This window comes from Lepidochelys kempii, chromosome 2, assembly GCF_965140285.1.
Source record: "Lepidochelys kempii isolate rLepKem1 chromosome 2, rLepKem1.hap1, whole genome shotgun sequence".
Classification (NCBI taxonomy): domain Eukaryota; kingdom Metazoa; phylum Chordata; order Testudines; family Cheloniidae; genus Lepidochelys; species Lepidochelys kempii.
The window spans coordinates 233,579,900-233,595,889 of NC_136381.1; the positions used below are offsets into that span (position 1 = coordinate 233,579,900).

General features: G+C 42.4%; 1 protein-coding gene across 10 annotated transcripts in view; it reads left to right on the top strand.

Moving 5' to 3' along the window:
* MLLT10 (MLLT10 histone lysine methyltransferase DOT1L cofactor) overlaps positions 1-15,990 on the top strand; it is a 225,128-nt gene that overhangs the window by 79,070 nt on the left and 130,068 nt on the right. For 7 of the 10 annotated variants that reach the window (XM_073334208.1, XM_073334203.2, XM_073334205.2 and 4 more), the window contains 2 exons: positions 13,327-13,420; positions 15,705-15,800. In XM_073334208.1, coding sequence (XP_073190309.1) covers positions 13,327-13,420; positions 15,705-15,800 — 190 coding nt within the window. Of the gene's footprint in view, positions 1-1,590; positions 12,147-13,326; positions 13,421-15,704; positions 15,801-15,990 lie in introns of those variants that run through there. The other 3 variants (XM_073334206.2, XM_073334213.2, XM_073334209.2) reach the window with 2 other exon arrangements.

The window sequence follows — 15,990 nt, forward strand, 5'->3', positions numbered from 1 at the left end:
GTGCAGTACACATATAAGGCCCATCACTTGAAGAAGAAAGGTAGGTTATTTACCTTCCTGTAACTGTGATTCTTCAAGGTGTGTGATCCTTATCTGTATTCCATTACTCACTCTCCTATCCCTCTGCAGTAGAGCCTTATACTAGGTTATTCATAGTAGAAGGGCACTGGAGAAAGAGTTGGTACGCACCACGCTTTATGCCCTTGGTTTGGAGCGTGAGGAGAGAAGAGTGGCTACAGGCATGAACCAACAGTCAGGGCTAGCAAATTTCTTCTGGTCTCAAGTGCATGGAGAATGTGTGCACCCCCACTGGAATAAAGATAGGGACCGTAGATCTCGAAGAGCCAGTTACTGGAAGGTGAGTAATCTTTCTTTTCCACTTCCAGTTTAGCTTGTTGAAGCTTTACTTTGAGCTGTCTCAACTATCAAAGGATAACCACTATATACAGTTTATTCAAAACCACAACAAATTATGAAAAATGTTTTGGAGTTTATATTGTGTCTATAAATATTAATTCAGGCTGCATCTATTCTGCTGTTGCATATTGTCTAGATGCAAATTCTCTGGTTTTATCCTCTTGCTTTAAGCAGCATAGCATTATGTTTCAGTAGTCGTCATTTGCTTGTGTGTGCCAGTCCACAGTGCAATTGCAATATATTGCCAAATCTGTGGAATGTTATTTAACTAGCCTAAAATGAATTACACTTTTTTTCAGTCCAGTCAAGCTCATTTTTCATATGTATCTTAGTTTTCATAGTGAACAGTCAATTTCAAGTTTTCGTTGAGCATGAAAATAATACTTAAGGCTTGCTCCTGAAAACATTTATATATGAATAACTTCAACCATGCATATAGTTCCATTAAGTCAATGGGATTACTTACATGCCTTCAGTTTCTCATGTGAATTAGTGTTTTCAGGACAAGGGCCTTAGTTATATTTTGTACTTCCAGCTCCTTTAGCTTTCATTGTTCCTCTTCTCTCCCACCCCAAAAGCCCAATTTTTAAAATGAACACATTTTTTTACATAGAATATGTTGTTTCATGGCATTCATCGCCTTTCCTAATCCCGGTGCTTTTTGGTATTCCGTGATTAGATGTGTAAACAGATATTTGAAGTAGCATGATACTTAATCAAAGGGGCTGGAATTATGTTCTTGGTTAACTCCAGGTTCTGCTGGTTTTGGGGGACACATAACTTTTGTAAAATGGAGGGAATGTGAAATAATATGGGGAAAATAAAGAGATATAAAGCTACTGTTGTGATTTCTGGGCCAATAAAAAGGAGGTTTGAAAAGAAAAAAATGGGGTTTGTATAGCTTTGTTCCTTGAGTGCTTGCACATGTCCATTCCACTTCAGGTGTTTGCGCACCAGTGCACTGGAGCCGGAGAAATTCTTTAGCTTAGGTAAATTAGTTTGTTTGTACCCTTTAAAAAGTTTCCTTTATACTCATTTTTGTTCGTTTTGTTTTTCTCAAGCTTTGGCTTGGTACAGGGCATGCTGAAATCCCTGGCTTTCAAATGCTGTTCTGGTTGTAAGTCCATGCTAGTCAGCAGGCCCACTCCAGCTGTTCAAAGCGCTTAGGGGAGTGTCACATTAGGCATAAGTGCCCTATTTGCAGAGTGTTTAAGACCCAAATGAAGAATCTGAGGGAGGTCCAACTTCAACACATCTTAATGGAGCACTGTGTCCTCACTTGGTACTTACCCATTCAGTACATGAGGTTTTGGATTTAACTCCTTTCCAGAGTGTGATGCTTGACTCAGCGGCTTCCCTGTATTGAAGGGAGCAAGAGGGAAGACACCATTCTCTGTCCCTGGTACCATGTAAGCACCAGGAGAATTCTAGCACCTGTATTTCCTTTGGCCGGAAGTAGTCTTCCTCTTTGTGGGCTAAGTCTACTTGGGACTCTCATGGAAGGAAGTTGGGTACTGATGGTAGAGCAGTCACAGTGAGGTGGTACCATTGAAATGGATATCATTGCCAAGACCTTCAACAGCATTGACTTCCTCCTTAGTGTGTGGCAGAGAAGTTTGTGACAATCGGAGACCTTCTGTCTGTCAGTACTCGACTTACCGCTGATGCAGGATGAGACTGCAACTCCTACTATTCCAGGCATGCAGGTGCCAACTCCAGGATCTACCTTGATGCCTATATATACAGGCACTCTCAATATCGAACTTGTCATCAGCACTGTCTGGTTCTGGTGCATTGGAATTTTGGACTAAAGGCATGGTACCTTCCATAGGAAAGCCCTGTATTCTACAACTGGTACTGTCCACATTTCTTCAGTCCCGTCACTGGCTTCTCTGCCTGGTACTGCACCTCCTTGGCATTCTGATGCCAATTCATCATCTGACTTTAAAGTGGTTTCTACAGGTTGGATTTCTATTTCAGGTCATGAGGTTGACCTTGTTCTTCAGTACGTAGATCAAGATCTGAATACCATGATCCTTACAGTAGCTGGTCAAGAGACAGATTGCTATGGGCTGGGCTCCAGTACCTTATCAAATGCAGCAGTGGCTCTTTTGAAATCTCTGAGGACTTCCTACTGGTTTCAGGGATTCTTCTCCATGTCACCATGCTACGAGATCCCGACAGATATACAATTCCCAGTACTGATATTGGTACCCAGCAATCTGTGGAAGTTATTCAACTTGCTTCAGATCCTCTGATGCGGGAGGTCTCATTACCACCAGAGCAGATGGACACACTGATTCCTCTGCTCAGTACTTCCTTCTGTTCTCTGGATGAGGCTATAGTGCCAGAGTTGTAATCTCAGGTTTTGTAGTCATCTGCAACTGATCAGGGTCTGTTGAAGAGGGTGGCCATTGCCCTGGGAGTGCAGGTTGAACTGGTCCAGGATTACCCTCACAAGCTCGTGGACATTTTGTATTCCACAAGTCCTTGTAGAGCAGCTTCGCCTATTGTTGTGTCTATATTAGAGCCTTGGAAAATCCTTTAGCAGAATTCTTCTTTTCTGACTCTTACATCATGTGGTGGCAGTAATTGAAAAGGCCAGAAAAGGGCACTTTCAATCAACTCCCAAAGTTAAAGATGCAAAGAAATTAGACTTATTTGGGGGATAGGTTTATTCATGCTAAGGTTTACAGTTCAGGATTGTGACCCATTAGACTTTGTTGCCATATTATGATTATTCAGTGTGGGACTCTGCAAATGTACTGACAAGCTGCCAGATATGATGATGGAGTTCAAGTTCTTTGAAATGAATCTGGTTGCTTGTATATCTTTGTAGGCCTGTAGATGAGGCCGATTGGGCTGCTTGTGTCATGGCAACAATGGTGATCATGTGTCATGCTTTCTGGCTTCAGTCATCAGGTTTACCTTCTGAAGTTTGGCGGATGATTGAGGACTTGTCCTTCAAGAGCTCCAGCTTTTTCTCTGAGAAAGACAGATGAAGCTCTGCATTCTCTTAAGGATTCAAGGGCGACCTTGAAATCCTTCAGCAATTACACTCCAGTCCCCAGAAGAAAGCAGTTCTATCCTCAGACCCAACAGAGGTACTCTTTCTACCTGACTAGACAGTCAGATCAATCCAGGAGATGATAAAGGTCTCGGAAAAAGAGACTATCTCCTTCACCTCCATCTTCTGCTACCTCCAACCATCAGACTTCTTCCAACCTGTCTACTTGATTCCATGACAGCAAATCACTCCATTTGATCTCACCTCCCTTTGGCAGCCACTTGTCCCACTTCCTAAGGTCTTGATCCCACATTAAAACCCACTTGTCTGTTGTAAGCATGATGGAACTGAGATATACCCTGCAATTCACTTCTGTTCCCCCATCCCTTTTCAGGGACCACTCTCACGAAACTGTAACTAGTCCAAGAGGTGCAGTCTCTATTGCAGTTGGGCCAGTAGAATAAGTGCCTCTTCAGCATCAGGGAAGGGGGTACTCTTCTGGCTATTTTCTCATTCGAAAATCCAAGGGAAGCTTAAGACCTACTTTAAACCTGCAAAATCTCAACAATTACATAAAGAAGATAAAGTTTTGTAATCCTAGCTTCTATTATCCCTTTCCTATCTCACAACAATTTGTTCTCTGCCCTTGACGTAAAGGATGCATGTTTCCATATGACCTTACACCAGAGTCAGGAAGTTTCTAAGATTTGTTGTAGAAGCAGTTCATTATCAGTTCACAGTCTGCCTCTTTGGGCTGTCCTCAGGACCCTGAGTATTCACAACATGTGTGGCAGTGGTGGCAACACACATCAGGAAGGCCAAGATTTCATGTGTACCGGTATCTGGATGATTAGTTAGGCCAGGGTCAGTCCAGACAGCAAGTGGAGGGCAGTATTGAGAAGATGCCTTCCCTCTTAAATGTGTTGGGCCTGACAATCAACCATGAAAAGTCAGTTGTCCTCGTGGTAGAAAGAATTGAATTTATAGGGGTGGCTCTCAATTTGACATCAGCAAAGGCATACTTATCTCAGGCCAGGTTTCAAGCAATTTTTGACCTGTGCTCATAATTCAAGGTGTATTTCGGTATAACTGTAAGCAATTGCCTGAAACTTTTGCGCCATGTGGTAGCTTGCACATACATGACTCAGTATGCCATGCTTGACTTCTGGGTCATGCAAAGGTGGTTGAAGTCTGTCTACCATCCCTCTTGCAATCCACTGGATATGCTGACACATACCTGCAGCTATCCTGTCTTCCTGGGACTGGTGGATGGTCTTTGACAATGTATGAATTGGAGTTCCCTTTGTTCCAACATTTCCCTCCATGACCTGAGTCACAGATGTGTCAGATAGGTATCCCTTTGCCAAGAAGCATTGAATCTCTGGTCCTCCTGCATCCAGAACAGCATTTATCTCAAGGCTTCTCACTTCCCCGGATCTGAGAACTGTTTAGCTGACCATTTCATCAGATCATTCAGCAGAGATCATGAATGGTTTTTCAGGCATGATTCACAAAGTGCATTTTCCAGATATGGAGAATGCCAGAAGTGAACCTGTTTGCCACAAAACTGAAGAGGAAGTGTCACCATTTCTGTTCAAGAGGAGATCTTAGTTCATGGTCCATGATGGATGCTTTTCTATTATCATGGCAGGGGAAGCTTCTCTATGCTTTTCCTCCCATACCTTTGGTACCCAGAGTACTGGGCAAACTCATACAAGTTCATGCTGTTCTGATTTTTGATAGTGACAGCCTGGCCTCATCAGTCCTGGTTCTCTGACTGTGTGAAACTCTCTACTTGAGGTGCCATAACTCTTCCACTTAATTTTGCAGGACAGCGACAAGGCTCTACATCCCAGCCCTTTCAGCCTACACCTGACTGCTTGGGTTCTCAGTAGATATCTGCTTGAGCAGCAGTCTGTTTTGCTGTGTTATAGAATGTTCTTTTAAATAACAGGAAGTTCTGCACCAGATTCACTTACTTCCTGGAATAGGATAGGTTTTCATTGTTTCCCCAGCAGAAGGATGTAAGCCCTTATTTTCAATTTATTTTGGATTGGGTACGCCATCTGAAAGGAACAGGTCTTTCAGTCAGTTCCATGAGAGTGCATTTAGTTGCCATTTCTGCATTCCAGCCTCACGTAGATAGGTGGAGAAGGGCAACCTCCCATTTGACTATTTGGTGCTGAAAGGGTTTGGATAGACTTCCCTCCTCTTAGAGATCCAGTATCATTTTAGGATTTAAATTTGGTTCTTTCGTTGTTCATGTGGGGTCCCTTTGAAACTATAACTACATATGCCATCTTTGCTCTCTTGATTAAGATAGCATTCTTAGTAGCTGTTGCTTCAGCCAGGAGAGCTGTGAAGCTTCAGGCTTTTACGGATGACCCTCCTTATGCTGTCTTTGACAGAGACAAAGTGGGTTTGCATCCATACTCCAAATTTCTTACCCACGTGGCCTCCAATTTTTACATAAATCAGACTATATTCTTGCCAACCTTCTTTCTGAAACCCCACCCTCACAAAGATGAGGAGAAAGTTCATTCTTTGGCTGTCCTTAGAATGTTGGCATTTTATCTAGACAGGACTAAGGAGTTGCAATCATGCCCATAACTATTTGTGTCTGTTGCCGATAGAATGAAGAAGCCTTTTATCTCTGAGGATATTTTACTGAATTTCCTCCTCCATTCAGTTGTGCTATTTTATTGCTAAAGTTCTACTACCCCAAAGAGTTTTAGCAGACTCTACAAGAGCTCAAGCTGCTTCAGCATCTTTCCTGAGTCATGTTCCCACTATTGACATTTTTAGGGATGCCACCAGGTCTTCTGTTCATATGTTCATCGCCCTTTATGCCATCTTCCATGCCTCTGGAGATGATGCTAAATTTGGGAGAGTAGTGCTATAGCCTTTGTTTCGATAGACTCTGATACTTGTCCCCATTTGGGACTGTTTGTGAGTAACGTAAAGTGGAATGGACACGCAGTCGCTTACTGTTCTTCAGGATGCATACCTGCTTACTGTTCTTCAGGATGTGTTGCACATGTCTGTTGCATGCTCAACTGCCTCCTCTCTACATCGGAGTTTCGTCAAATTTTGTCTTTCGGTGTGAAGGAACTGAAGGGGATGAGGATGGTTCTGCTCCTTTTACACTCTTGGCTGGCAGCATGAGAGTGCGGAGGGTGCATATGCCTCCCTGTGGTACCGTTATGTGGAAAAATAATTCTCCTGGCACTGTTGCACAGACACTTGAAGTGGAATGGACACATGCAACAAATCTCAAACAACAGTAGTTCCAGAACAGATATGTAACTGTTTTTTATCAAAAACTTGAACCAACCTGGAAGTATATTTGTGTCAAACTTAAATTAGTCAAACCTGATTAAAAGAGATACTGTCTTGAGTACTTTGGGGCGCACATTTGCTGAGGTTGTGTATGTTTAAAAAAAAAAAATCAAACTCGACTAAGTACCTAATATTAGTAGAAAAGCTTTTGATTTTTTTTAATGTGATGAAAAGTGTGAAGTATTCGTTTGGATTTAAACATTTCCTTGCAGCATTTGCAACCAAAACATTGCATTATTGTGCTAATGAAAAAGAAACAGAAAATGAAACTAACTCTGTTTTCAGTGTCCAAATTGGCTGCTGTACAGAAAATAAATCAACAGTGCAAATGGTGAAAAGCAAATTTGGTTTTTATAACTTTGAGTAGTGTCCCTGAGGGTGCTCCACTATAGGGGTGCTCGTGTTCCTGCACTGTTGATCAGAGGACTTCAGTAGCAGTGTCTGTTAGGCCCATATATGTGCTCTCTCTCCTTGTGCCCCACCATGAGGCTAGCCAGCGCGTGGGGGCTAACCCCCCTCAGTGCCTTCTCAACCGCCTCTGGCTAGAGTCAGAGCTCTTTGCAGTCCCTTAAGATCATTACTTTTGCTTTATATTTCTATAGCTAAGTTAGTCTCCTAGTACTTACTTGTAAGTTGTAGTTTCCTTCATTTTTTTCAGTGAAAATAAAAAAGATTTTCGTTCCTGCTTTTTCTCATTGGGGACTTTTCCCCCAACCAAGTATGCCTGGTTCACCAGGCTTCAAGAAGTGCCTCTCCTTCAAAGAGACTATCCCAGTTGCAGATTATCCCAGTGCATACGCTGCCTCGGGGAAGGTCACATTCACAAAAATGTGATCTCTGCCAGAAACTCAGGCCCAGGTCTCTTAAGGACAGCAAGCTGAGACACAAGATTATCTTAATGGAGACGGCTCTCTGGACCCGCGCCAAGAGTCATCTGGCAGACATGAGTCTTTCCCACAGCCCATAACATCCAAAGGGCTGTGGGTTGAAGAAACCAGCTGATGTACCCTCTCATAAGTCATCGAAAAAGAGAGTGGGTAGTTCCCACAGCGAGCTGCAAGCTGGCTGTAAACTATCTCCAGTGCAGTTGGTACCGTCAGCACTGAGTCAATCCCAGCCTGGTATGCAAGGTTCAAGAAGATCTATAGCGGCAAGTGCTGTTCATGTGCCTACAGACCCGATGGGCACAGGCACTGAGTCAACGGCACTGAGGGACAAGGATAGGAGTAAGCACTCCTCTAAGAAGACATTGCCAATATTTGATACTCCATTGGCATTGTCATGGATGCCCTATCAGCACCAGAGCATTTGGTGTGGGCAATATCTCCATCCTCCTTGGTATTGCCAGTGGCACCAAGTTGATTGGTACTGCCGGAATTCTGGCACTCAAGGGATCTCTGCGTATCTGGTGTAGCAGAGTCTCCTTCGTACAGGGACCTCTGCCTCGAGTATCTGTATGGCACAGGTGTCTTCCCTGCTGCCCTGCCATGCTCCCCCACTCTCAAGTGTGTACTTGGACAGCAAAGCAGAGGAGGCAGTATTGCAGTGCTCCTCCCAGGCTCCCTGTGGTGCCCAATACCAACAGGGCTCTTGAGTATAGCCTCAGATGGCCCCACCGCTGTCACCTTGGTACGGTCAACCATGGGCACCGCCACTGCCCCAGTGACCATACTGAGACCCTTGGGCTGCATATTGCTCCCATGCCTCTCTGGTTTCTAGGCCTACTGGAAAACCCTTGAGATGCACCCCTTTGGCTGCGGCATCCGGAGCTTTGGAACCTCCAAAAGAAATCGTGGAGGAACAGAAGGGCAGCGTGGAGGAAGAGGTGACCCTATCCTCCTCTTCCTGCCCAGATGAGGCCGTTATGCCTCCCCCACCATCTCTGGCTGATGACTTTTGCCTAGCGAAGAGAGTGACAGACACTCTTAAGATACTGCTAGAAGTCAAGAACACCCACCACAAACTCCTTGACATACTCCATTCATCGTTGTCCTCAAAAATTGCCCTCCCTATTAATGAGGCTCTCCTGGATCCTGCAAATCAAATGACAGACTCCAGCATTGGTAGCACCTACCTGCAAACAGGCGAATAAAAAAATGTTATGTCCCAGCAAGGGAGACAGAATTCCTCTTCTTCCACCTTCCACACAACTCCATCGTAGTGGATTCTGTTAATTCTCATAGCCATCAACACCAGATGAGGTCCACTCCCTCTGATGGGGACTAGAAGCATTTGGATCTTTTTGGGAGGAAAGTGTACTCCTTGGCCATGCTACATTTTCCAATAGCCAATTTACCAAGCCCTAACGGCAAAATACAACTATGTAAGCTGTTGGAAACTGAACTGTTTTATTGAACAGCTGCCTGAGTCGCACCACAACCAATTTAAAGCCATTATTCAAGACGGATAGTGAATGGCCAAGATAACACTATAATCTGCCCTCGATGCAGCTGACGAAATGGCCAGGTCCATCTCCACTGTGGTGATTATGCAACGTGCATTGTGGCTACCTCTGTCAGGCTTCCCAAAAGAAGTGCAGTCAGCAATTGAAGACCTTCCCTTCGAAGGCATTAAGTCCTTTGCGGAGAAGATGGATGCCTTTCTTCATGCACTAAAGGATTCTAGGACCACTCTCTGCTCACTGGGTATCTACAAAAGAGGAAATTTAGTCCACAGCTACACCATAAGCCATGCACCTCTTGATACCTGACTCAGTGCTACTACGAGCCATGGGGAAAGAAAACTAAGTTCCTGAGGTGTAAACCGTCTGGCCCACAATTTTCCATGTCCCAGCCACACACTTCCAAGCAACAATTTTGACATGTTGGTTGAGGCATTGATAGACCACTCCCCCCAACTGCTACAGCTGACAACCACTATCTACCAATTTGGATTCTGTCTGGCAACATTCTGCAGCACCTGGGAATGCGTAAGATCAGACCGATGGGTCTTGGAGATTGTTTGTTTGCAATGGCTACTCCTTACCTCCTTACTCTCTCCTCTACTTACTTCCCCGTCCCTCTTCAGGGACTGTTCTCAATGAACATAAGAGCATATGAATGGCCATATTTGGTCAGACCAAAGGTCCATCTAACCCAGTATCCTGTCTTCTGACAGTGGCCAGTGCCAGGTGCTTTAGAAGGAATGAACAGAACAGGTAATCATCAAGTGATCCATCCCCTGTTGCCCATTCCCAGCTTCCGGCAACAGAGGTAGGGACACCATCCTGGTTAATAGCCATTGATGGACCTGTCCTCCTTGAGCTATCTAGTTCTTTTTTTGAACCCTGTTAGTGTCTTGGCCTTCATAATATCATCTGGCAAATAGTTCCAGAGGTGGACTGTACATTGTGTGAAGAAATACTTCCTTTTGTTTGTTTTAAATCTGCTACCTATTAATTTTGTTTGGTGACACTTGTGTTATGAAAAGGAGTAAATAACACTACCTTATTTACTTTCTCCACACCACTTCTGATTTTATAGACCTCTGTCATATCTCTCTCTCCACCCCCTTAGTCGTCTCTTTTGCAAGCTGAAAAGTCTCTTATTAATCTCTCCTCATATGGAAACTGTTCAATACTCCTAATAATTTTTGTTGCCCTTTTCTGAACCTTTTCCAATTCCAATATATCTTTTTTGAGATGAGGCAACCACATCTGCACGCAGTGTTCAAGATGTGGGCATACCATGGATTTATATAGAGGCAATATATTTTCTATCTTCTTATCTGTCCCTTTCCTAATGATTCCCAACATTGTTAGCTTTATTGACTGCCGCTGCATATTGAGTGGATGTTTTCAGAGAACTATCCACAATGATTCCAAGATTTCTTTCTTGAGTGGTGACAGCTAATTTAGACCTCATCATTATATATTTATAGTTGGGATTATGTTTTTCAAGGTGCATTACTTTGCATTTATCAATATAGAATGTCATCTGCCATTTTGTTGCTCAGTCACCCATTCCCAGCTTCTGGCAATAGGAGCTTGGAACACCAACCCTGCCAATCCTGGCTAATAGCCAATGATGGACCTATCTAGTTCTTTTTTGAATCCTGTTAGTGTCTTGGCCTTCACAACATTCTCTGGCAAAGAGTTCCACAGGTTGACTGTGCATTAAGTAAAGAAATATTTAACTTTCCTCAGTCACCCAATTTTGTGAGATCCCTTTGTAACTCTTCGCAGACTGCTTTGGACTTAACTGTCTTGAGTAGTTTTATATCATCTGAAATTTTGCCACCTCACTGTTTACCCCTTTTTCCAGATCATTTATGAGTATGTTGAACAGCAGTGGTCCCAATACAGATCCCAGGAGGACATCACTATTTACCTCTCTCGAATAATTTATTCCTACCCTTTGTTTCCTATCTTTTAACCAGTTACTGATCCAGGGGAAGACCTTCCATTTTATCTCATGACAATTTACTTTGCTTAAGAGCCTTTCGTGAGGGACCTTGTTAAAGGCTTTCTGAAAATCTAAGTGCACTATACCCACTGGTTTACCCTGGTCTACATGCTTCTTGACCTCCTCAAAGAATTCTAGTGAATTGGTGAGGCACGATTTCCCTTTTCAAAAACCATGTTGACTCTTTCCAAACAAATTATGTTCATCTATGTGTCTGATAATTCTGTTATTTACTATAGTTTCAACCAATTTGCCTGGTGCTGAAGTCAGGCTTACTAGCCTGTGATTGCCAGGATTGCCTCTTGAGACTTTTCAAAAAATTGGCATCAAATTAGCTAACTTCCAGGTATCTGATACAGAAGCTGCTTTAAATGATTTACATACCACAATTAGTAGTTCTGCAATTTTACAATTGAGTTCCTCAGAACTCATGGTGACTTATTACTGTTTAGTTTTATCAATTTGTTCCAAAACCTCCTTTAATGACACCTCTATTTGGGACAATTCCTCAGATTTGTCTCCTAACAAGAATGGCTCAGGTTTGGGACTATCCCTCACATCCTTAGCTGTGAAGACCAATGCAAAGAATTCATTTAGTTTCTCCACAATGGCCTTATCCCCCTTGAGTGCTCCTTTAACATTTTGATTATCCAGTGACCCCACTTGTTATTTAGCAGTCTTCCTGCTTCTGATGTACTTAAATTTTTTTTTGCCATTACTTTTTGAGCCTTTGGCTAGCTGTTCGTCAAGTTCTTTTTTGGCCTTCCTAATGATTCTGAGGTAGAGAAGGAAGTGAGGGGGGAGTTAGCCCACATGCACTGGCTAGCCTTGTGGCAGGGCATGAGGAGAGACAGCGGATGTGTGGGCCTAGTGGACACTGCTGCTGAAGTTCTCCGATCTGCAGTACAGGGACGCAAGCACACCTACAGTGGAGCACCCATAGGGGGACACATCTTAAAGAACCATCATTACTGCACAAGGTGAGTAACTTCTTATTCTACTGAATTATTGCTTTTGAACATTCAATAAAACAAGCTATTAATGCAGGCAAGAAAACTTTTGAGGGTTTTTTAAAAAAATTCATCTGATACTGACCATTTTAAATCAATAAAATATGGCTTCATTTGTTATGGTACTTTCAGTTTCATTTTAAAATTCTTTAATCTTTATATCTTCTATTAATGCATTTCTTCTAGTAGATCAGAAGAGTAGCTGTTGACATGTTCAGGACTTGAATAGTTTCTACTGTTGTCTAAAACATTGGTGTGTTGAAAACTATTCTTTTGCTTAGATAAATGAAGTTTTTTGGGCCAAGAGTTTGAAGGTAGATCTATACTTATGGCAGTGTGTAAAGTACAGACACTGCTCGCCCAGCTAGCATGGGAAAAATGGCAGTGTACATGGGGAGGCACTGCTTAGGCAAGTAGAATGCCCCATATGCCCTAGGGTTCAGGCATACATCTTACATGGCTCTCTACACACCCAAACAGTACCTCCCACATCTACACTGCTATATTTAGCAATGTTGTGTCCCTCTGCTTCCCCACTGCTAGTCTTTCCTTGCTGCAGTGAAAGACTCTGGTAGCGCAGAAAGGCTCTGGTAGCTCCCCAGTACTGAAGCCTTTCACTGTGGTGGGGAAAGCCTCTGGCAGGGGGAAGGCAGTGGGGAAAAGCTCTGGTAGCTGCTGCTGGAGCCTTTCCCTGCTGCTTTCCCCCTCTGGATCCTTTCAGTGCCTGGTGTAACTACACACAGCAGTGAATGTGGATGCAAGCTGCCTTTCACTACCCCGTGTAGCTACGCGTACCCTACCCACTGCCACAAGTGTAGACAAATATGGACAAGTTCAGAGTTAGGAACCTTAGTAAGTGGCCTGATTTTTTTAAACGTGTTCTGCACCTAAGCGGATGCATTGTTGGACTGGTGCCTTATTTAGGTGTCTAAATATGGATTTAGTAGCGTAGGGGGAGACTTACAAAGGTAAGTTAGGCACCGCATCGCATGGAGGCAGTGATAGTTGCATGTTCTTCTCCCTGTTTGTGACTTTTGGAAATCTCCCCAGTAACTTTACGTATCTATATTTGAAAGTCTCTTCTAGAGATTTTGAGGTGACTTGGTATAAAATTACTTTTGATCTTGAATTTTTTTTTTTCCTTCCCCAGTGCACAGTTTGCAGGTCTTCTTTGTGAAGAAGAGGGTAATGGTGCAGATAATGTCCAATACTGTGGCTACTGTAAATACCATTTTAGTAAGCTGGTAAGAATTTATTGAATTCAGTATGTAAAATATGACACTAACTTGAATTTTTACTCAATGACTTGAGTTACTAATAGCAATAAAATAGTATTGTATGTGGATTAGGGTGTTGCTTATACAAGAAACTGAATAAAATTATACAAAATTATGTGGAAAATATTCTTGTTTTTTCCTTATGGTAATGATTTAATTTTGAGGGTAGAAATACTTCCTGAAAATGTATTATAGTGTTATGAACAAATGTTTGCTTTGGAATGTATTATCTCTGTCAGAGAAAAATAGGGAGCATGTTTAGACAGTGACTTGAAAAAAAATGTAATAGACGTGTATTGTTCAAAATGAGCTTCTGCTTTCAGAAGTGCCGACTTTCCACTTCCCTGGGGGTGCTCGACTTCCGCTCCACCCCTGAGAGCGCCTCCCCCGCCCCTCCCTCTCTTTCCCAGTGCCTCCTGCATGCTGCTGAACAGCTGATCGCAGCGGGCAGGACGCACTGGGAGGAAGGGGGAGGGGTTGATGGGGGGGCCTGCCGGTGGGTGGGAGACCCTGGGGGGAGGGAGAGGAGCTGATAGGTGGGGCTGATGGTGGGTGCTGAGCACCCACTGTTTTTTTTCTGATGCGTGCTCCAGCCCTGTAGCACCCACAGAGTTGGCACCTATGTCTGTTTGTATTAAGGTCCTGTAAGGTTTCCTCTTCCTATTTGATTAGTTTGGCCACACTTAACGTATTCTTCTGTAAGCATCTTAACAAATGTTTTCCTCTTGTCAAGCCATGTATTGGAGGATATATCAGCCCACAAATTCTTCTTCTGTTCTCCTCCTCCTAGCATCCTGTGTGTTGATCTATTATTCTACATTCAGTTGAGATCCTTGGCTAACTGTCTTTTTCTGAAGCACACCAGAAAGGGAATACTTTAGGGCTTGATCCAGTGCTCTTTTAAGTCAGGGGAAAGACTCCCATTGACTTCAGTGGACTTTGGATCAGACCCTGTGAGTTGAGTGGCTTGTACCTCTTCTGATGATCGTTGGTTTGATAATCCTGACTATCTCTTCATATTAATGTATGTGTTCAGACTTGGAGGATTTACAGCTTTTATTTATTAAAACAGTATTAAAATCTTAGAGTTAAATTCAGCCATTGGTGTAAGTAAGCATAATTCAATGACTCAACTGATGTTTACACTAACACTGAATTTGTCCGCAGTGCTTCTGTGCAGACATGATTTAAGGATACTTACACTGTTATCAGATTAATATTTCTTTTAAAAAAAAAAATCCCCGTATTTTAAACATTGTGGCATGTGGCTTTCCACCAGAAGACTGAAATACGAACAGCAGCTATAATTGGCTAGAGAACGTTGGTTATATGAAGCTTTCCGATGGACTGTTAGTGAGGTTCTGTTAATAATGGCTAGTAAATGCACAATTTTTTCCCTTTATAGTAGTTGTAAGACACCTAGGTAGTGAATTTCTGTTGTAACCTTGAGAATCTAGGATGGTTAGATAAGCAGCATTGGGCGTAGTGTCTTCAAAATGCCTTAATTGTGGTGCAGTCACTGAGAAATGCTTTGCCTGTTTTGTTTTGGAATTATGAAGTGACTTCAGAATTTTGAACACTTGCCTGGCACAATGAAGTCCTGGTCCCGAACAAGGGCTCCTAGGTATTATTATAATACAAAAAAAAAATCATTATCTGTCACCAATGTATTAACTTGACATCCTTGTATCTTTTTTAAAAATTGTTTTTCAACTTCTGTTTCATAACTGATAAGATACTCCAGACTGGGTATTTATTTGGATGATAAATCATGAAGCCAAACCCCCGCCTCCTCACAGTGCACTTGAGACATGCCTCAAGTATGCATTTTTCCCTGTGTCTTGTTTAAGTTAATGGCAGTGTCAGCACCATGGCTTATCATATTCTCATTTGAGAAAAATCTTCTTTGTTTTTTTTGTTTTAAGTTACCAGAAGGTGAAAATATATCCAAGTGTAATTTAACATTGTTAAAAGGTGGTGTATTGGCTCTTTTGTGGAAAGCATATTTGCAAATTGACAGGCTGCATATGTCAATCTAAGGGTAGTTGACTTCTGGTATGTTTGGGATAGTTAACATTAACACTTGAAACAGATTTGTCAGTGTCAGTTTTTGTCAGGCTTTCAGTTAAAAGCATTATTTTTTGGTGTGGAGCAGTAAGGCATTTTTATCAAGCTCAGTTGAAATGGATTGTACCGTAATTTATTAAAATGGTTCCTTTTTTACATACATAAATATATCTTCTCTTTTTAGAAAAAGAGCAAACGGGGATCTAATAGGTCATATGATCAAAGTTTAAGTGATTCTTCCTCTCACTCTCAGGATAAACATCATGAGAAGGAGAAAAAAGTAAGTGGATTTGTTGTTGCTAATTATGTGGCACATCTGCTTATTAGTAGCACCTTGTAAATATTTCATTTAGTTATGGCTAAAATATATGGAGAAGATTTGCTTCTGAAATGTAGAACACTGAGAGTAAATAATAAAGATGGTAAATTAGAGGTGATAGAACCTAAAGGGGAAGCCTTCTGTTTGGTAC